The following is a 23,513-nucleotide window of genomic DNA, read 5'->3' on the forward strand; positions in this document are numbered from 1 at the left end:
AATACATTGATAAATGCATAAATAAATACATACATACATATACATAAAGAAATAAAGAGTCAAATAAATAAATAAATACATGCAAATAAATACATTGATAAACTGATAAATACATAAATAGATAAACACATAAATACATGCATAAATAAATAAATACATAAAAGAATGAAAGAATGAATAAATGAATAAATACATACGCACATAAATAAAAACATTGTTCTGTCCTTCACAACAATAACAAGTCGACCAAAATTGACAATTCGTACTTGACCCCGTTCTAGTCCCTGTGGCGCCTCCCGTGATTGAGATGCAAGTGCCGGAGCGGGTCATTCTGACCCTGAATGAGTCGGTGGCCCTGACGTGCAACACCACCAACGTCAACGGCGACATCAAGCTCAAGTGGGTCGCCCCGCACAACTCGGTGAGATACTTTTGCAGTTTTTTTTTACATGGTACAAAATGTAGACGAAAAGAATGGAATATATTTGTCACCATTCCGATCAATACAGTGATACGTCGGTTTACGAACCCCTTGGCTTACGAACTTTTTGGTTGACGAACGTTAAATTGATGAAAAATTTACCTTGCCATACGAACTATTTTCGTACACGGAGATGCCTCAATGAGTAATGTGTCGTTTGCGAACAACAAAATGGCAGCCGACTGTTTTTGTCCTCTATTCCCCACCCCCAGTCTTTGGTTAAAGCCACGTGATTGGTCAAGAACGCCGCAGTGAGGGGAGGTGGTTTAAACATTAAAGAGACAGGCAGACGACAGTGAGAGAGTTTCAACTGTGATAGTTCAAAGGCAGAGTGTAGACTGCAAGGTTAAAATATCCCATCAATTAGGCTCCATAAACAACCCGCACAAGGCATCTGTACACTTGATGCAAAAAGCTATCAACCCAGCTAAACATAACACAATTGATGAGGAACTAGGTAAAATTATCGCAGCAAAAGCACCTATAAGGGATCATTCCTCAAGATGGTGAAAGAAGAAGGTTACGTTCCTCATCAAGTGTTTAATGCTGATGAAAGCGGCCACTCCATTCCATCAAGCCATCAATGACCCTCACAAAGGTCAATAAAACAACTTTATTATACAGTACCGTTTATTTCTTTAATTATAATGCCATAGCACATTTTTTTACATAAAATAAGGTATATTATGTGTAGTTTTAAGGCTTAGAAAATTAGAAAATTATGTTTTGTGGGGACCTGGGAACGGATTATTCTCATTTTAATGGTTTCCTATAAGAAATTAATTTTTGGGATACACATTTTTCGCTTTACACACTCTGTCTGGGAACCAATTAAGTTCGTAAGCCAAGGTATCACTGTACTAATCAATATTCACTCAATTAACAATGGATCAATTTCACCGGATATCCCAAATTGACGGAAATTGTGTGTGGCGTGTCAGGTGCGGTTGGCGAGGATAGCCGTGCCGACGGGGTTAATCTCTAGAGATTTCTGGGCGTTGACAGGGTGCCGTCTGGTATCCACAGCAACCAGCAAAGGTTGACACTGCCTCGCGTATCCGGGTGGAGCACTTGGACCACATGCGCAGCGCCACTCTGCGGGTGAGCGCCGCCGCCCGACGCGACGCCGGACGCTACAGCTGCGAAGCCGAGAACGAGAAAGGGGTCAGCGTGCGCGCCGTTTGGCTCCATGTCTACGGTCAGTATCTGGCCAGATGCCATTTGTCTTCACCCTTTTCCTTCCTTCTGACATCCTTTTCTCTTCCTTCAATACTTCCTCCCTTCCTTCATCTTTTCATTGCTTCCATCCTTGCAAACCTCATCACATAACTTCCTGACTTCTTTCCTTCCCTTTTGTGCTTCCTCCCAATTTGACCCACTAAGATTACTATTAAGATTGCTACTTTTCCAAGTCCCTCCCTCATTGTCCTTAACTCCATCCTTCCTTCATCCCAACGGGTCAATTTGACCCACTAAGATTACTACTAAGATTGCTACTTTTCCTAGTCCTTCCTTCCTTCCTTCCTTCCTTCCTTCCAACGGGTCAATTTGACCCACTAAGATTACTACTAAGATTGCTACTTTTCCAAGTCCCTCCCTCATTCTCCTTAACGCCATCCTTCCTTCATCCCAACGGGTCAATTTGACCCACTAAGATTACTACTAAGATTGCTACTTTTCCTAGTCCTTCCTTCCTTCCTTCCTTCCAACGGGTCAATTTGACCCACTAAGATTACTACTAAGATTGCTACTTTTCCAAGTCCCTCCCTCATTCTCCTTAACTCCATCCTTCCTTCATCCCAACGGGTCAATTTGACCCACTAAGATTACTACTAAGATTGCTACTTTTCCAAGTCCTTCCTTCCTTCCTTCCTTCCTTCCTTCCTTCCTTCCTTCCTTCCTTCCTTCCAACGGGTCAATTTGACCCACTAAGATTACTACTAAGATTGCTACTTTTCCAAGTCCTTCCTTCCTTCCTTCCTTCCTTCCTTCCTTCCTTCCTTCCTTCCATCCTTCCTTCCTTCCTTCCTTCCTTCCTTCCTTCCTTCCTTCCTTCCTTCCTCCCTCCCTCCCAACGGGTCAATTTGACCCATTAAGTCTACTACTAAGATTGCTACTTCTCCAAGTCCCCCCCTTCCTCTTTCTTCCTTCTTTTTTTACTTCCTTCCTTCCTTCCTTCCTTCCTTCCTTCCTTCCTTCCTTCCTTCCTTCCTTCCTTCCTTCCATCGGGTCAATTTGACCCACTAAGATTACTACTAAGATTGCTACTTTTCCAAGTCCTTCCTTCCTTCCTTCTTTCCTTCCTTCCTTCCTTCCTTCCTTCCTTCCTTCCTTCCTTCCTTCCTTCCTTCCTTCCTTCCTTCCTTCCTTCCTTCCTTCCTTCCATCGGGTCAATTTGACCCACTAAGATTACTACTAAGATTGCTACTTTTCCAAGTCCTTCCTTCCTTCCTTCTTTCCTTCCTTCTTTTTTTACTTCCTTCCTTCCTTCCTTCCTTCCTTCCTTCCTTCCTTCCTTCCTTCCTTCCTTCCTTCCTTCCTTCCTTCCATCGGGTCAATTTGACCCACTAAGATTACTACTAAGATTGCTACTTTTCCAAGTCCTTCCTTCCTTCCTTCCTTCCTTCCGTCCTTCCTTCCTTCCTTCCTTCCTTCTTTCCTTCCTTCCTTCCTTCCTTCCTTCCTTCCTTCCTTCCTTCCTTCCTTCCTTCCTTCCTTCCTTCCTTCCTTCCTTCCTTCAGGTCAATTTGACCCACTAAGATTACTACTAAGATTGCTACTTTTCCAAGTCCTTCCCGCCTTCCTTCCTCCCTCCCTCCCAACGGGTCAATTTGACCCATTAAGTCTACTACTAAGATTGCTACTTCTCCAAGTCCCCCCCTTCCTCTTTCTTCCTTCTTTTTTTACTTCCTTCCTTCCTTCCTTCCTTCCTTCCTTCCTTCCTTCCTTCCTTCCTTCCTTCCTTCCTTCCTTCCTTCCATCGGGTCAATTTGACCCACTAAGATTACTACTAAGATTGCTACTTTTCCAAGTCCTTCCTTCCTTCCTTCCTTCCTTCCTTCCTTCAGGTCAATTTGACCCACTAAGATTACTACTAAGATTGCTACTTTTCCAAGTCCTTCCCGCCTTCCTTCCTTCCCGCCTTCCTTCCTTCCTTCCTTCCTTCCTTCCTTCCTTCCTTCCTTCCTTCCTTCCTTCCTTCCTTCCTTCCTTCCTTCCTTCCTTCCTTCCAATGGGTCAATTTGATTTACCAATTTACCAGTCCACACTTCTTCTTTCCTTCCTTCCATCCTTCAATCTTTTCTACCTTCCTTCTATCATCCTTGACTCCCTTTGCTCACTATTTGCTTCCATCCTACCTTCCATCGCTATACGAACATCTTTAAACATCTCTTTTGTATCGTTTGTTTACGTTTCGGACTTCCTGATACGTCATATCCTGATACTTCCTTTACATGATGTCACATCCTATTACCAATCACTTTCAACCCATTATAATTGGTGCCGAAACCCGGGATCGAAGCAGGGACCTTTAGGGACCTCTTTCATTCCTCCATCCTGTTTTCTTTCCTCCCTTCCTATCTATGATTCTTGCCTTACTTTCTCTCTACTTTCCATCAAACTGTTGTTTGATGGGTTACCACTTTTAGGTAGCCATTGTGTCGGGTTGAATCGGCCCGGAGAGAGCTCTGAATTTGTGAGCAGAACTTGTGCTACTTTTCCAAGTCATATGATAACATGCGGGTTGGTACTCCCCCCACCCCTCTAACCTGCCCCCTGCAGACAAAGGATTCATCAACGTGACGTCGACAAGCAACAGAACCATCCACGTGCGCGCGGGGGATAGCTTATCCCTGCTGGTTCAAATGGAAGCTTACCCCAAACCGCGCGACTTCTCTTGGAGCTTCATGGCCCACCAACTGAAGAACAACAGCGACCATGTCATCACCACGCAAAGCGTGCGGGACTACAGGTGCGAAGACACCCCCCCTCCCATAAACGGCGAGTGTGGAATTTAGCATGCAGTCAGCCACGGGGCCTCACAGCTTCTTGACAAATAGGGAGAAGATTAAAAGTGCCTCGGGTTGTTTGAAAGTAAAAAAAAAAAAAAAAAAAACAGAACAAGAAAATAAGACGTCATTTAAATGCGCGCAAAGAAAACAAAGTATTTGCAATGTTATTCAAGAGCACCAAGGGAAATATGACATCATATCATAACGCTAAGCATCGTGTGTTGTTGTTTTCGTCTTTTCTTTCGTGACAAAAACAAGATTTGACCCACCTGTTGCGTAAGTGGTGGGTCAAAGTAACTCAAGTGAAAAAGTTGTATTTAAATATGAAACGAATTTGAAGAAATTTAATAAAGGTACGAAATCGAATATGGAAATTTGTAGGTCATATTTCCAGAACTTTTATATACAGTAAAGTCTCGTTATATCGATATCGGATATATCGATAGTCCCGGTTATATCGATACTATTTCTATGCACGCACGGAGAAAATTACATGCAAACAGGGTCGGATATATCGATAGTCCCGGTTATATCGATATTTTTTCGGACTCCCTTGAATATCGATATAACGAGACTTTACTGTACTATTATACAGTACAGTTTATTTCTTTAACTATAATACATAATTTTGCTGCAGTGAAATGTAAATTTCTCCACTGCGAGACTAATGAAGGCAAATCCAATCCAATCCAATACCATAGCACATTTATTATACATAAAATACGGGATATTTTGTGGAGTTTTAATGCTTAGAAAATTAAAAAGTAGAAAATTATGTTTTATGGGGACCTGGGAACGAATTATTCTCATTTTAATGGTTTCCTATGGGAAATTAATTTTTGGGATACACATTTTTCGCCTTACACACTCTGTCTGGGAACCAATTAAGTTTGTAAGCCAAGGTATCATGATATATATATATATATATATATATATATATATATATATATATATATATATATATATATATATATATATATATATATATATATATGTAGTACCATCACTGCATGCTTATATGGTTTACAATTAAATGAGGTCATCATGGCAAAATATTTGTATTTCATAATAAGAATACAGACGCTCCCCTACTTATGAACATTCGAGTTACAAACAACGGTGCATATGAACATTTTTGTTGTAAGATATGTCGTGTTCTCTCCAGGTGTACACATATATATATATATCTTTATAGAGCATATATTTTATTAAATGTTTATTTTTCAGTACAAACCAATACAGGTTACTTACACAAGACTTAAACATACTACTTATATAAACCTGAAACATACATTCCATACTAAATATAGCACTGAATCAACTTACGAACAAATTCACCTTACGAACGGCCGTTCGGAACATATCTCGTTCGTATGTTGGGGAGTGTCTGTATTTATATAATCGTGCTTAACTGACAAGCAAGCAAATGTGTTTTCATTTTTATTATTATTATTATTATTATTATTATTTTTTAATGATTATCGATCTTGTTGATTCCGTGACCCAAAACGTCTCCCCCTTGTGTTCAGATACAGCAGCGAACTGAGGTTAGTGCGACTGAAGACGTCGGAAAGCGGCGTTTACACGTTTAAAGCATCCAATCGGGACGTTTCCATGAATGAGACCTTTACCATCTTTGTGACCAGTGAGTGGCTACGTTTTTTTTTTTTTTTTTTTTTTTTAATATATGCTACACTTGCCTTTTTGCATTTTGAACTATGTCTCATTCCTTATTAGCAAAACCCGAAATTGTGTCTCACGAGGGACCAGTGGACGGTCAAGTGCGCTGTGTGGCCGAAGGATTTCCCGCTCCTAAGATCGCGTGGTACTACTGCGAGCAGCCTTACATCAGGTGAGCGCCAAACAATGACCGCCAAGGGCACTGGTGTCGACGACGGCGCCCGTGTAATTTATTTCAGTTTGTCTTCTGAAAATTAATTTGGTAATACTCATATCCATATTAATTTGGGCGTGTCGGTTTGTATTACTCAATTTTGTTGACTTTGGATGCAATTAAATATTCAAATTCACCCTAATTTTCACTTCAGGGAATTAGTGTACTAGAGACCAACATTTTTTTATGATAATTCATCAATTATCTTCCCCGCTTCCCAAAAAAACAAATGTTCAAATCATGGGAGTATTTTTTTTTTTTTTAATATTCTTCTGCCTTTTTTTCACAATGAGTAAAAAAAAATAATAATTCTATTATTTGGCGGGATCATGAAAGACAGTTCAATTTTTTTTAATACAAATTAATACTTTAATATTTTTTATTATTGTATTATATGTTATGTTACATAATTAATTTTATTAGATTTTACTAGATAAAAGTGAAGTAGTTTTTAATATTATTTTCAGGGAAATAAACTCTAAAAATATAGATTTTTTTTGATGGACATCTGTTTTTCTTCCTATTTTCTATCTATCTATCTATCTATCTATCTATCTATCTATCTATCTATCTATCTATCTATCTATCTATCTATCTATCTATCTATCTATCTATCTATCTATCTATCTACCTATCCACCTACCTACCAATCAACCTACCTACCAATCCACCTACCTACCTACCAACCGACCTACCAACCTACCGACCAATCGACCTACCTACCAACCAACCTACCAATCCACCTATCTACCAATCCACCTACCGACCTACCAACCAACCAACCAACCTACCTACCTACCTACATACCTACCTACCTACCTACCTACCAATCAACCTACCGACCTACCCACCTACCTACCAATCAACCTACCGACCTACCGACCTACCAATCTACCTACAATCAACCTACCGACCTACCAACCAACCAACCTACCAACCAACCTACCTACCTACCAATCCACCTACCGACCTACCAACCAACCAACCTATCTATCTATCTATCTATCTATCTATCTATCTATCTATCTATCTATCTATCTATCTATCTATCTATCTATCTATCTATCTATCTATCTATCTATCTATCTATCTATCTATCTATCTATCTATCTACCTACCAATCCACCTACCTACCAACCGACCTACCAACCTACCGACCAATCGACCTACCTACCAACCAACCTACCAATCCACCTATCTACCAATTCACCTACCGACCTACCAACCAACCTACCTACCTACATACCTACCTACCTACCTACCCACCTACCTACCAATCAACCTACCGACCTACCCACCTACCCACCAATCAACCTACCGACCTACCGACCTACCAATCTACCTACAATCAACCTACCGACCTACCAACCAACCAACCAACCAACCTACCTACCTACCAATCCACCTACCTACCAATCCACCTACCGACCTACCAACCAACCAACCAACCAACCTACCTACCTACCTACCTACCTACCTACCGACCTACCAACCAACCAACCAACCAACTAACCTACCTACCTACCTATCTACCTACCTACCTACCTACCTACCTACCTACCTACCTACTTACCTACCTACCTATTTTAATATTAGCTTTTGTCCTGGATAAATAAGAGGGTTTGACTACATTATACTGAATTGCGTTTGGCAGGTTTTTTTTTTTTGAAATGCAAACCAAAACCACTTCCAGTGGGAAACTTTGAACGAAACTAACTCTGAAAAAAAAAAAAAGTAACATAGTGGTGGCGGGCGGCTCGTCCGCCGTTGTGTTAAGACATTCCTAATCATTTAGCACGTCGGTGAAGAATAACGCGATCTTAGTTTGCCTTCAACCCAAAATAAACCGCACGGGTGTCGAAAATCTGCTGTTCATTTTACACCCATTATCTATCAAACCATTGGATACAATTATTAATGATGTAAAAAAACTATCATACAGAGCATGAAAATAATAATGTGTGGAGCTTGGAATGTTTTTTTTTAATCCAAAACATGTGTTTGGTGTCACAGCTTCAATATCAAAGCTATTGGATAGGACGTACTCAGTGTGCAACACATTTTGAGACAATCACACAAATCGTCCTGATAAGAATCCCTGGCTGTCCACAAATATGCCCGACTAAAATTGTCCACAAACATGCTTTCCTGAAATAAAAACACCTGTTGTGAATTTTCAGCAGCGTGTGGTCTTAAGTCAGTTTTCTTGTGGCCGGAGAACCAATTTCTTTGAATTATTTTTAATTAGCGTCAGTGCTACATTTATAACCACGCATAAGCGGTAGTAAAAATATGAGCAAAATCAGCATGAAAACCGTTTCAAAACAAACACCATCGAACAAAACTCGAGCCAGCATAGGATTAGCTCAGTTAGCAACACAACTGTGTTATACAACCACACAAATCGTCCTGATAAAAATCCTTGGCTGTCCACAAATGTGCCCGACTAAAATTACTTTAATCCGCTTCCAACCGGACAAGGAATAACCACTTTGCATTAGCACCCCATTTGCATCTGCGCTACATTAATTCCGCAATTGAGTGGTAGCAAAATCTTAGCATAGCTCGCAACAAAACCGTCATCATGTATAACAAACTAAGCTAGGGTAGGATTAGCTCAATTACAAACACAGCTGTGTTATGCAACAACATAATTTGTCTAGTATGTGGTCTAAAGTCAGTACACTTGTAGCTGGAGAACCAATAACTTTGAAATGTTTTCAATTAGCATCAGTGCTAAATCAATAACCACGCATAAGCGGTAGTAAAAATCTGAGCAAAATTAGCATGACAACCGTCTCATCGTTAAACAAAACAAAGCCAGGATAGGATTAGCTCGGTTAGCAACACAGCTGTGTTATACAACCACACAAATCATCCTGATAAGAATCCCGAGCTGTCCACAAATGTGCCCGACTAAAATTACGCCCCTTGTTGTGATTTACCGACAGTAAACAAACTATAATCCGCATGCTTCTATCCGCACAAGGAATAACCAGTTTGCATTAGCCATATTAGCATCGGCGCTACATTAATTACGCAGTGCTACATTAATAACCACGCCTAAGCGGTAGTAAAAATCAGTATGAAAACCGTCACAAAACAAACACCGTCAAACAAAACTTGAGTCAGGATAGGATTAGCTCGGTTAGCAACACAGCTGTGTTATACAACCACACAAATCGTCCTGATAAGAATCACTGGCTGTCCACAAATGTGCCCAACTAAAATTACGCATTTAATCCGCATGTTTCTATCTGGACTAGGAATAACCAGTTTGCATTAGCCTCCATTAGCATTGGCACTACATTATTTACGCAATTGAGTAGGAGCAAAATCTTAGCATGGTTAGCAACAAAACTGTTACAGTGTACAACAAACTAAGCCAGGGTAGAATTAGCTTAGTTACCAACACAGCTGTGTTACACAACAACACAATTTGTTCTAAAAAGAACCCTTTGTGACATTCCAACAATTCGTGGTCTCAAATCCGGGCCCTTTCCATCCGAATAACTAACAACCAATAATTTTTAATTGTTTTTAATTAGCAGCAATGCTACATCACCGTCACACTGTTAAACAAAAATGAGCAAGGATAGGATTAGCTCAGTTAGGAACACAGCTGTGTTATACAACCACACAAATCGTCCTAATAAGAATCCCGAGCTGTCCAAAATGTGCCCGACTAAAATTACGCCCCTTTTTGTGACTTTCCGACAGTAAAAAAAAAACTTTAATCCGCATGTTTCTAACCGCACAAGGAATAACAAGTTTGCAATAGCTATCTGGCTGGCTGGCTAGCTAGCTATTAGCTATCTATTGGCTTGCTAGGTAGCTTTCTATCTATTTGTCTTACTATTCTATTTGAGTTACTTCCGGGTTGAGTGAACGCTGGCGCATGTGGCTGCCGCTGCTTACCCACAGAAAAACTTATCCTGTGACTGTAAGGTGACCTTGAGAGTTTTGAAAGGCGCTTATAAATTCAATGTATTATTATTATTATTATTATTATTATTATTATTATTATTATTATTATTATTGGCCATATTAGCATCGGCGCTACAATAATTACACAATTGAGCGGTAGCAAAATCTCAGCATAATTAGCAATAAAACCGTCATCGTGTATAACAAACTAAGCTAGGGTAGGATTAGCTCAATTACCAACACAGCTGTGTTACACAACAACACTATTTGTGGCATTCCAACAATTTGTGGTCTCAATTTCGGGTCCTTCCATCCAAATAACTAATAACCAGTTAGCCGTTCCCACCAGACTCCTGTTAACATCATCCAGCCCTTGTTCCTTATATTTATTTTCACAACCCCCCCGCCATTTTTGTCCCCCAGGTGCTCCCAGCAGGTGAACGCTAGCCAAGAAGAGACAGACATCATCACCATTACGCTGTTCAGCCCCATGTTTGGGAAAACGGAAGTGGAAAGCCGGGTCAACGTCAGCCGGGGACGCTTCAGTACACTGGAGTGCGTGGCCACGGTGGAGGGCGAACAGGCCTACACGCTCTTTTCCATTAGCGGTGAGAAACCACGTAAACGCTACTAAGCACCACACATAGTGTATATACGAAATGGAGGCTTCTTTAAAACAGACTACGATGTAAAATGTAAAATTTTGTCAACAAGATTTTAAGGGAAAAACAAAGCGTTGATGGACTCCGATTGTCTTGGCGGCTTTTAATGTTTTGTTTTTACAGCTGCTGCAGGTCTTTATATGAGATCAACATTGCCTTATGATTTTGCTCATTGTGTATATATATATATATATATATATATATATATATATATATATATATATATATATATATATATATATATATATATATATATATTGGTAAAATTAAATAAATGGTAAAATAAAATCATTACATTAAATTACATGAATTAAATGGTGAAATCTAATCATTACATTAAATTATATGGTTTAAAAATCAATAAATCGAAAATTAATTTTTGGTGTATATAGCGATCTCAAATCTTCAAACGGGATGAATTTTACATAAAACACAATTGAAGATGTTTATCGTCCATAAAACACAATAAAATATGTTTATATTCCATAAAGTGATATTATATTAGTTATTAGTATTATTATATTTATACATAATTTATATAATATATATATATTATATATTTTTTATATTATATTTATTTATTTGTGTATTTATTTATTTATTTATCTATTCATTTATGTATTTATTTATTTAACTATTTATTGGTGTAGTCATTTATTTGTGCATTTATTTATTTATTTAGTTGTGTATTTATTTATTTATTTATTTATTTATTTATTTAGTTGTGTATTTATTTATTTGTGTGTATGCATTTATTTATTTGTGTATTTATTTATTCATCTATTTATTGGTGTATTTATTTCTTTATTTGTGTATTTATCTATTCATTGGTGTATTTATTTATTTATTTATTTGTTTTTTATTTATTTATTTGTCACAACAAAGACTACTTGTTGTGTTTAACAGCTGAGTTGTATGTATCCATGCCTGGGCCTGGCTGGCCTTTATTGTTGGCTGCTCTGTTCACTGGTCTGTAATAAGCTCTTTATAAAGATAAGGAGCTTTCTCCCCCGCTTCAAATCTGAGAATGCCGAGTCTGCAAGAAGAAATCCGTCGGTCAACCCGTCAGTGGTTTTCCAAAGTGCCACACGACACCTGCAAGTCCTGACTAAGGTGGACCCCCCCACCCGCTACCCCGTACTTTTTTGGCGACGGCAATGCAGCTTTGTTTGGTGGGGGTGGAGGGGGGAGTAGGGGTGTAGTGGGGGTATTGTGGCGGCAGATGGAGGAGCCGTTATGACAGCACATGGATTTGGAGTCATAAAGTAAACAATGCACTCTGGATAATTCCTATCTGCACATCTTATTACAGCCGATCGTGTCTCGCTTTGGTTCTGTTTACCAAATGGTTCACGGGAGACGAGCACTGGAGGTTCAATCCATGCCGAAATTGTGCTTTTCGTCAATATTATGAATTAAAACGTCACTTTTTTGTTTCTTAACTGACATCAGAAAAACGTTTTATAGCATCTAAAATACCCAAAACACATAGTATGATATTTTTAGTCAAATGCAAAACACCAATAAAAATGACTTAAAGTGTCCAAAATCTGCAAACAATTGAGCTGCGAATGGGAATGTCTCACCCAAAAAGAGGCAAGAAAATGGCCACCGAGCTGTGAGGATTGAATCAGCCCGTTTCCACAGGCTGATAAATTCATTCCATGGAGCTTGGACTCCCTCTGCTGGCGGCTTTTGGGTGTAACACAAGGTTTTCAAAAGAAAACAGTACAGCAAAATACATTGACGTGATGGAAAGACGCTACAATGCGTCTTTTTTACGGTCAGGAGGCGGTCCTTTTCTGACGTCACTTACGGACTCATCACCAACTCAAAAACAAGACTTCCTGAATGTTCAGCGCGAGTCTTAAAACGTAAAATATAGTTACAGTTGAAAAACAAAAATGTGACGTCGGTTGCCCTTTAATGCTGATGAAACCGGCCACACCATTCTATCTAGCCATCAACAACCATCACAAAGGTAAATAAAACAACTTTATTATACAGTACAGTTTATTTCTTTAATTATAATACCATATCACAATTATTATACATAAAATAAGGTATATTTTGTGTAGTTTTAAGATTTGTTAAAATAGAAAGTAGAAAATTATGGGGCCCTGGGAACGGATTATTCTCATTTTAATGGTTTCCTATGGGAAATTAAGTTTTGGGATACACACTTTTCGCCTTACACACTGTCTGGGAACCAATTAAGTATTCTGTATTCTGATTATCAATCCTTCATACTTTGCAACAATGTTTTGGTGGGTTTTTTTTTGCGATTAGTCGTATTATTGTGTTTGAAGTTGTGAAAAATGGGGCAGGCAACTTTACGGCTGGGCAGGCAACTTTTCAGAGTTGTTTGCTCTGATGTCCGATAACTTTTTGTCATGAGTTTCAGACACTGCCTCACCCTAAACAGACTCCCGCGATATTGTCATTTCCCTCCCCGCAGAGAGAACCGTTCCTCACGGCCTCTTCACCCCGATGCTGATCGGCTTAGTATCAGCCGCCTCCGTCCTCTGCTTGGTTCTGGTTACACTTTTCTACAAGTATCTGCAGGTATGAACCTAGAAGTCCTGACACGAAGAAGAAACATTTTGTCCTCAATAACTTTGTTTTGTTCCAGAAACCGAAATACCAAGTACAATGGAAGGTGATCGAAGGAATCCACGGGAACAACTACGTCTATATCGACCCCACGCAGCTCCCTTACGATCATCAGTGGGAGTTTCCCAGAAACAACCTGCGATTTGGTGAGTCTCAGGCCCCCCCATTTCGCACATTGATGTCATATGTCGGTCACATTCGGGTCACTTTTGACGACCCTTTTGGGCCTTGAAGCTAATAGATCGGAAGAAGGGAGGGGTGTAACCACGCGAGACGACATGTGGAGAAAATTACAAAACTGGACGTTCGATAAGAAGGTTTCTTCAGCCGTCATCCGGACTTCTTTGAAGGTGTCGGACGTTTCGTTTCTTATGCTAGAGGTTTCGTCAGCGAACTAAAATCTTTTGCTGGTAGTTTGGCACTATATATATATATATATCCCTACTGTCCAGATGTGGCGGTGCCAGACTCTGCTCTGATTGGTCCCTGCTCTCAGGTTGGAGGGGGCAGAGGACTACTCCCTGCGGCTCCACCGATTACTTCTATTGTCCTGCCCGAGTATGTGTCTACGACTGGCCTGATTGCCCCATTTGATCTGGTATCACCTTATCAGCATAACTAAGCCTATATTGCCTAAGAAGTCGGTTGTAGGAACGATCCAAATTGAACCTCACCCTACCATGGCGATTTAGTGAAGAGTTTTGCTGTTTTATGAAAATCGCTTCTTTTACTCCCCTTTCAAATTTTCTTTCGCTAAGATTTTAACCTCATTGTCGTCAAATGCTAGCTTTTAGGTGCATATGTATTGCAGATTGAGGACCACTAGTATGATCCCTGCGATGTTGATAGTCTTTTTTTTATTTGTTAGTCTCGCCAATGTATTGCTCTTGACAATATTCATTTTTACAATGTATTGAATAAACGGCTGAAGAAACCTTCTCATTGATGGAACACTCCTGTATGACTGAGAGTTTACACAGACGTGTTGCGGATTACCGTTTCACGCCTGATTCACTTTGGGCGCAGGTCATGTTTGATATGATAGCACCGAGCATCTGCACTTTTCAGACCTTGATATCAGATTTCCAAAATTTCTCAGATATCTCTTTCTCTGTGCTTTATACGGTTGAAAATGGTTTTAAGATGTGGTAATTGAGCATTAAAGTGTGTCACCTTCATTTTTTTTCACGGGGCATAATAGTATTAATAATAATAATACATGTCATTTCTAAGTGCCTTTCAAAACTCTCAAGGACACTTTACAGTCTAAGGATATTTTTTCTGCAGGTGAGCTGCGGCAGCCACACGCGACAGCGTTCACTCAACCCGGAAGTACACATTTTGTATTGTGTTTTTTTTTACAGATTTAGGCGCAAACAAAACAATCCCATTGCGATTTCACGGACAACCAGAAAGATGATCATTTATTTTCACGCTTTATGAGCGTTTGAAACGCATCTTTTCTATGTCGCTTAACCGAATTTGCTTCCTTTTCTCAGTTTTGGGTCAAGCCACAGGCTTGTCAAGGGCGACTGTGGACAGTGTGGGGACATGAATGTGTGTCAGTCATAACCACTGGGCCTTTTGAATAGCTCGTCAGGAACAAGGAACAGAAAGACCATTCATTTTTCTCACACTTCATTAAATCCAAAACATACACATTGTGGACAGTAAAACCCCATTTATCCATGAACAACATTTCGTGGGAAAGTCATGATTCCCACACTGTCTGCATGAAAAGCCAACCGCGTGAACCACCACACTGACAGTCACTTAAAGGACAACCGACACCATTTTTTTGTAAAATACCCAAAACACGCAGTATGATATTTTTAGTCAAATGCAAAGCACCAATAAAAATGACTTAAAGTGTCCAAAATCTGCAAAAAAAAATTGAGCTGCGAATTGGGCATTTTCAGAAAGTCCCGCCCCCAGTTCGTGACGTCACGCCAGGACGTCTTGCATTGCTGGAGAATCAAAACAATGGCTTCAGATTCGGACAATATGCTTTCTTGTTACTCATCCAGTTATGAATATGATTCAAATAGTTCTGAAGAGGAAAGCATACATGTTTGCGATCGATTAAAGAATTTATTCCATGCCATTTTGAGGCAACATTGGGGTGAAATGTATCACCTAAAAAGAGGCAGAAAATGGCGACCAAGCTCCGTGTGAGGAATTAATCAGTCCGTTTCCACAGGCTGGTAAATTCCTTACATGGAGCTTGGTCGCCCTCTTCTGCCTCTTTTTGGTGCAACACGACATTTTCAGACCAATCAAGTAGAAGTCATTTGAAGCCATTTTACAAATTATGGACACAACTTGTCCGGAGACGTGGGTTGTCCTTTAAGGAAGTATTTTGGAAAAAGTTAACATATTTCTGAGGATTAATTTAGTTCTCACAGGAATTTTGGGGGTGAAAAAAATGGCCACAGTTACCAGTTTTTACCAAAATCCGAATTATTCACAATTTGTTTTTAATTCACATAATCTCTGCATATATATTTTTTTAGCTCTCTCTAATGCATATAAATGGCGTCAAAACACTTGCGTCGAGTCAAATGCAAAACACCAATAAAAATGACTTAAAGTGTCCCAAAACTAGTTCAAAATGACCTCAGAAAGTTTCAGTTTCAGAATGTCCCGCCCCCTTGTTCATGATGTCACGTCAAGACATCTTGCCTTGCTCCAGAATCAAAACAATGACTTCAGAGAGTTCAGATTCGGAGAACATGCTTCCTTGTTACTCATCCAGTTATGAATATGATTCAAATACGGTAAAGTCTCGTTATATCGATATCGGATATATCGATAGTCCCGGTTATATCGATACTATTTCTATGCACGCACGGAGAAATTTACATGCAAACAGGGTCAGATATATCGATAGTCCCGGTTATATCGATATTTTTTCTGACTCCCTTGAATATCGATATAACGAGACTTTACTGTAGTTCTGAAGAGGAAAGCATACATATTTGCAATCGATTAAAGAAGTCCTTCCGTATCATTTTGAGGCGTCTGGACTCCAATGTAGCTCTCAGAAAATGCACAAGATGGCGCACAAGCTCTGTTGGAAATGGGCTGATTTGTCTGCTGGGAATTTGTGTCAACTAGTATCAAATAGTCATCTTGGTGCAACACACAACGATTCACCATTGTGTTATTTCCTTCTAATTTCGCCATCAACACAGATCAACACGATGTTTTCAGACCAAACAAAGGACCCAAAATGCATTGTGTGTCGCTTTCTCGCTCAGGGGCGTTCCAGACGTGACGTCACGTCAGGAATTCATCAACTCAAAAACAAGACTTCCTGAATATTCAGCGCGAGTCTTAGAACGTAAAATATAGCCACATGCGGTGGGATCTTTGTAAAATACAGTCAGTAGAAGTCATTTGAAGTGATTTAGCAAATTATGGACACAACTCGTCAGGAGGCGTCGGTTGTTCTTTAAACTGCGATTTGACTTACAGTACAGGCCAAAACCGGATTAACCAACACCCAGATAATGGCGGTGGTATAATGTTTGATTAAAGATTGATGGACAGAGCTGGAAAACCACAATGGTGTCCGGAAAAGGCTCAATATAAATAAAAAAAAACCAAAACATCTTCCTTCTTTCACTGCTAACGTCATCATATTGACATACCCTGGGTGTTGTTTTTTTCGCCAACCTCCTCCAACAGGATCCTGCACGTCCTGGTGCTCGAGTACACAGCCCGGGGGCTCAACTGGTGTTGTCCCAGTAATGCTGGCAGGGGGCCAGTGGAAAGGGAAGGGAAGGGATGGGGAAAACAAAATTGGGGAAGGTTGAATAACAGCTTTCTGGATGTCTTTGTATGTTTCTGCAGGAAAGACGCTCGGCTCGGGAGCTTTCGGAAAAGTGGTGGAAGCTACGGCGTACGGAATCTCCGAGGCTGATTCGGTCACCACGGTGGCGGTTAAGATGCTAAAATGTACGTCAGAGGACAGATAAAGATAAAGCGTTCGGGAATAACCGAGCGTTGAGACGGATGTTAGAACTCATGCAAGTTCCGTGAAAAAAATAGAGATAGGATGATTCGTATGACCCCCATGAATCCAGAATTTGTTGACCGTATTTTCCACTGTATTATTATTATTATTATTAGTAGTAGTAGTAGTAGTAGTAGTAGTAGTAGTAGAATGGTAGTAGTAGTAGTAGTATTAGCTATCTATCATCTAGCTCGCTGGCTTTCTATCTATTTGAGTTACTTTCGGGTTGAGTGAACTTTGGCGCGTGTGGCTGCCGCTGCTCACCCACAAAAAAACTTATCCTGTGACTGTAAAGTGACCTTGAGAGTTTTGAAAGGCTATCTAGCTGGTTGTCTATCTGGCTATCTATTAGCTGCCTAGCTAGCTTTTATATTGGATTGGATTTGCCTTTATTAGTCTAGCAATGGAGAAATTTACATTCCACAGCAGCAAAGTGATGAAAAGAAGAGGAAAGGAAAGGAAGACGTACAAAAAACAAAATATAGGAACTGCTGTAAAGGCAGCCAGTCTCGCGGCGCCATCTTAAAGTCAAAACAACACAAAATAAAAATATGACAACACAAAGACACACACTTTCTGCACCCTATTTGTTGTATGAAGCAGTCCTAGATGAAAAACGAGAGGATCAAAGCATCCTTTTCACCAGTGGATCAGGGATGTCATGGTGCACATCTGCTACAAACTAAATCTTGAAAGCAAACATGAAGCTGTAGCATCCATTGACGAAAATAGATTGTCTCACATCTCCTGAACCACGTAAATCCACTTCAATTCCAAGCTGCAGACCTTCCAACAGCACCGACCTTTTCGCTGAAAAAATTGTGACTGTGAAAATGCTGCACAATCGCCCCAGAGCTGTCCAATGGTGACAGTCAAATGGCACAGACATTCCTCCCAATCAAAATCGGTGCTGGCATATTTGTCCTGCCAAAATCATCTTTTGAAGAAAATCAAAGGCTTTTGATTGTGCTTTATACACCGTAAAATACGGTACTTTTGAGGAAATCGCAGAAAATGAAATGTCAGAACTTTATTTGGTCTTTTGTTTGGACGAGGGTAAGATCAGTTGTTTATCTGCTGGTTTGTTATTTTTTTTTGGTTTTCTCTCGCAGCGAGCGCTCATGCCACCGAAAAGGAAGCCCTGATGTCCGAACTGAAGGTTCTCAGTTACCTAGGAAACCATATGAACATAGTCAATCTGCTAGGAGCCTGCACCGTGGGTGGTAAGAGCCATTTTCGTTGGGGTTTAGGTCGGTCTTTGAGATCGCTCTACTCCGCATATTAAACCTTTCTTAAACTTGCTAACATGCTAAACTGTCCATTATCGTAACAGCCTGTCCTTGAAAGAGTTAAATATGTGTTTGTCTGTGTGCCGGAAGGCCCCACGCTGGTGATTACAGAGTACTGCTGCTTTGGCGACCTGCTCAACTTTTTACGGAGGAAGAGGGAACGTTTTTTGGTCTCCAAGGCGGATGAAGACTGCTACTATCGAAATGTGGTGTCGCAGAGGGTCACAGCAGGGTGAGTTGTTTCAAGTGCACGCCAAAGAATATATTTGCCCACCACACCGAGTTGGGAAAACAGTCATTCAGAATCTGAACATCTAGATAGATTGCTAAAGGTCCAAAGCTATTCTAGCTGTTTTCGGATGTACTTTGTACTGCTTGCCAGCCAGTCACAGGGTGCACAAAAACAAACAAAGAATAGCTAAAGAAGCTAGAGAAGCTAGAAAGGCTAGAGAAGCTAGGATGGCTAGGATAGCTAGTTAGATAGCAAGCTAGTTGTCTAGATACGTAGATAGCTAGATACATAGATAGCTACATAGGTAGGTAGCTAGATAGGTAGATAGCTAGATACATAGATAGCTAGTTAGTTGTCTAGATACGTAGATAGCTAGATACATAGATAGCTACATAGGTAGGTAGCTAGATAGGTCGATAGCTAGATACATAGATAGCTACATACGTAGATAGCTAGATACATAGATAGCTACACACGTAGATAGCTACATACATAGATAGCTACATACGTAGATAGCTAGATAGGTAGATAGCGAGATACATAGATAGCTACACAGGTAGGTAGCTAGATAGGTAGATAGCTAGATACATAGATAGCTAGATACATAGATAGCTACATACGTAGATAGCTAGATAGGTAGATAGCTAGATACATAGATAGCTACATACTTAGATAGCTAGATACATAGATAGCTAGATACGTAGATAGCTAGCTACATAGGTAGCTATCTAGATACATAGATATCTAGCTACGTAGGTAGCTAGCTAGATACATACAGTATATAGCTAGATAGGTAGATAGATAGATACATAGATAGCTACATGCGTAGATAGCTAGATACATAGATAGCTAGATACGTAGATAGCTAGATACATAGATAGCTACATACTTAGATAGCTAGATACATAGATAGCTGGATACATAGATAGCTAGCTACGTAGGTAGCTAGCTAGATACATAGATAGCTAGATACGTAGCTAGCTAGCTAGCTACGTAGGTAGCTAGATACATAGCTAGCTAGCTACCGTAGCTAGCTAGATACATAGAATGCTAGCTACGTAGGTAGCTAGCTAGATACGTAGATTGCTAGCTAGATCGATAGCTAGCCAGCTATCTAGCCAGTCAGACAGACAGATAGATAGCTATGTATAAATTAATATATATTAAAAAATACAAACTGCGAAATGGGAATTGAGCGTAAAGTCCCGGAGAGCGTGAAAAGTGTTGCTTTACTAATCCAGACCGTGCGTAGGAGTAGGGTGTTTAAAAGCCGCTTCTCAGATTGCTCCCTTTTTTCCTCTCGTCGCAGTGACAGCTTGAACGGCTACATGCCCATGCGGCCTTCTGCCGTTGGCAAGTCGCCTTCGTCCTCATCCTCATCGTCAAACACAAGTAACGTGGAGAAGAGAAGCTCCTTCCGCAAAGGCGAGTCGGGTATTTGTCAAGTTACGATTAAAACTAAATAAATAGAAAAGTCTGAATTTCATTTCAACTTCATGCCCCCCCCCCCCCCTCCTTTTTTTTTTCTCTCTTTCCCAGGCGGTTTCTACAACGAAGGAGACCCCGAGAGGGAAATGTTCGACGATGACGGCCTGTCGCTCGACACTGAGGATCTCTTGAGTTTCTCTTATCAGGTGGCCAAAGGGATGGAGTTCTTGGCTTCCAAGAATGTGAGCATTTATCATACGTCATATGAGTCACATCCAAACAATTGTGAACTTTTGATCGGCTTATTTTCTGGCTACATTGATAAAAATGGATATCTTCCCCCAAAAAATTACAGACGCTCCCCAACTTACGAACGAGATATGTTCCAAACAGTCGGTCGTGAGGTGAATTTGTTCATAAGTTGCTTCAGTGCTATATTTTGTATGAAATGTATGTTATACAAGTATGTTTAAGGCTTGTATAAGTAACCTGTATTGGTTTATACTGAACAAAAAACATTTAATAAAATATATGCCCAATAAAGATATGTAAATATACAACTGGAGAGAAGACTACATACAGTAAAGTCTCGTTATATCGATATCGGATATATCGATAGTCCCGGTTATAGCGATACTATTTCTATGCACACACAGAGAAAATTACATGCAAACAGGGTCGGATATATCGATAGTCCCGGTTATAGCGATATTTTTTCGGACTCCCTTGAATATCGATATAACGAGACTTTACTGTATGTTACTACAAAAATGTTTGTATGTACTGTTGTTCGTAACTTGAATGTTCATAAGGAGGGGAGTGTCTGTATAATGATTTTTTTAAATATAGAAACATATATATATATATATTTTTAAAAGTGTATATGTACAGTATGGATATTTTAAGTATATATATGTACATGTATATTTTAAAAGTGTATAGATAAGGCGTTTATAAATACAATGTAAATATGAAAAAAAATGAAAAAATACTACATATACATATATACACACATACATATATACACACACACACACACACACACACACACACACACACACACACACACATATATATATATATATATATATATATATATATATATATATATATATATATATATATATATATATATATATATATATATATATATATATATATATATATATATATATACATACAGTAAAGTCTCGTTATATCGATATCGGATATATCGATAGTCCCGGTTATATCGATACTATTTCTATGCACGCACGGAGATTATTACATGCAAACAGGGTCGGATATATCGATAGTCCCGGTTATATCGATATTTTTTCAGACTCCCTTGAATATCGATATAACGAGACTTTACTGTATATATATAGCTAGCATCTCACTCTCGCACAGCAATCGATCGTGTGATAGCACCAGAGGGTGGGTTGCGAGTCATTTAGCCTCCGAGTTTCTATTGAACATTTTGAACGGATTTCGACTTACGACCATTTTAACTTACGACCGTTTGGTCGGAACGGAACTCGGTCATAAGTCAGGTGTTACCTGTGTGTGTGTGTGTGTGTGTGTGTGTGTGTGTGTGTGTGTGTGTGTGTGTGTGTGTGTGTGTGTGTGTATATATATATATATATATATATATATATATATATATATATATATATATATATATATATATATATATATAAAATCAGTTGAGTGAATGCTGCCTTGTGTGGCTGCCGCTGCTCACCCACAGAAAAACTTATCCTGTGACTATAAAGTGACCTTGAGAGTTTTGAAAGGCGCTTATAAATAAAACGTAATATATATGTATGTGTACTTACGGGTGGTCGTAAGTCGAGTTGGTCGTAAGTCTGTTATTACCTGTAGAGATATAGGTCAATAATAGGTCAAAATTAGATCAATAATAGGTGAAAATTAGGTCAAATAATAGGTCAACATTAGATCAAAATAGGTAAATAATAGGTTGCCGGCCTGCTAGCGCGTTGCGGTGCCAGGCGTAGATTATTATTTTTTTTTAAATAGGGTCGGTCATAAGTACGGGTGGTCGTAAATCGAGTCGGGCGTAAGATGTTACCTGTACTGTAGTATTTTCTTTTCGACATCAGAAAATGTTTTTTTTCATTCGCTAAACTTTCAAGCATTGTCTGCTTCTCGACACCGTTGGGATCTGATTCTGGTATGTTGCACTCTGGCTGTAAGTCCATAACACCTTTCACGATCCTATTGTGGTCTTCTTGATTGATCTGATTTCCGTCTCGGCACAAAGCGAGGCTCACGTTTCCACCGCTAGGAAGCCTATCCAGATCAGCATGCCGTAGCACGCTGTTTAAAATTTAATCACTGTCAGAGTCAAGTGTCTGCCAGTTGGTGATAAGGAAATAAATAAAATTCATTTCTGATGATGTCACACACGAAATCTCATTGGTGACCCCACCCCCCACCCCCCAACACTCCATCCCATTGCAGTGCATCCACAGAGACCTCGCGGCCAGAAACATTCTGCTGACTCAAGGCCGAGTGGCGAAGATCTGTGATTTCGGCTTGGCCCGAGACATCAACACGGACTCCAACTATGTTGTCAAAGGCAACGTGAGTTACATTCACACATGACAAGATCACGTACGCCAAAACTGAATGTTTACATCATGTGCAAGAGGTTTTAAAAACAACAGAATATTTCACAGCCAATTTAACAATAACGGTACGGAAAAACGGTTATGATTTAAAAAAAATTGATGTAGTGAAACTCCAGTCCTGTTGGTGGCAGTAAGCGGTCGGTTCAAATGTGTATACATTTGAACTCTAATTGATATTTTCTTTGTCTTTATGATAAAAAAAAAAGAAAATTAATCAAGTGCCCCGATTCCCTAACAGGCATCATATTTTGTATGAATAAATCACTTACCTCAATTTTATTTATTTATTTATCTATTAAAAAAAAGAAAATTAATCAAGTGCA

At 39.5% G+C, this 23,513-nt stretch overlaps 1 protein-coding gene across 6 annotated transcripts in view; it reads left to right on the top strand.

The window, feature by feature from the left end:
• The window catches only part of kita (KIT proto-oncogene, receptor tyrosine kinase a), a 43,201-nt gene that overhangs the window by 13,748 nt on the left and 5,940 nt on the right, over positions 1-23,513 (top strand). The window contains exons 4-17 of one of the 6 annotated variants that reach the window (XM_089001150.1): positions 282-421; positions 1,487-1,679; positions 4,265-4,454; positions 6,024-6,139; positions 6,232-6,346; positions 10,739-10,923; positions 13,436-13,542; positions 13,610-13,736; positions 17,446-17,550; positions 18,721-18,831; positions 18,988-19,129; positions 20,439-20,563; positions 20,669-20,799; positions 23,021-23,143. In XM_089001150.1, the coding sequence (XP_088857276.1) occupies positions 282-421; positions 1,487-1,679; positions 4,265-4,454; positions 6,024-6,139; positions 6,232-6,346; positions 10,739-10,923; positions 13,436-13,542; positions 13,610-13,736; positions 17,446-17,550; positions 18,721-18,831; positions 18,988-19,129; positions 20,439-20,563; positions 20,669-20,799; positions 23,021-23,143 (1,910 nt within the window). The remainder of the gene's footprint in view (positions 1-281; positions 422-1,486; positions 1,680-4,264; positions 4,455-6,023; positions 6,140-6,231; positions 6,347-10,738; positions 10,924-13,435; positions 13,543-13,609; positions 13,737-17,445; positions 17,551-18,720; positions 18,832-18,987; positions 19,130-20,438; positions 20,564-20,668; positions 20,800-23,020; positions 23,144-23,513) is intronic. The other 5 variants (XM_089001152.1, XM_089001151.1, XM_089001153.1 and 2 more) reach the window with 5 other exon arrangements.

This window comes from Hippocampus bargibanti, linkage group LG07, assembly GCF_051943395.1.
Source record: "Hippocampus bargibanti isolate YZ-2025 linkage group LG07, ASM5194339v1, whole genome shotgun sequence".
Taxonomy (NCBI): Eukaryota; Metazoa; Chordata; class Actinopteri; order Syngnathiformes; family Syngnathidae; genus Hippocampus; species Hippocampus bargibanti.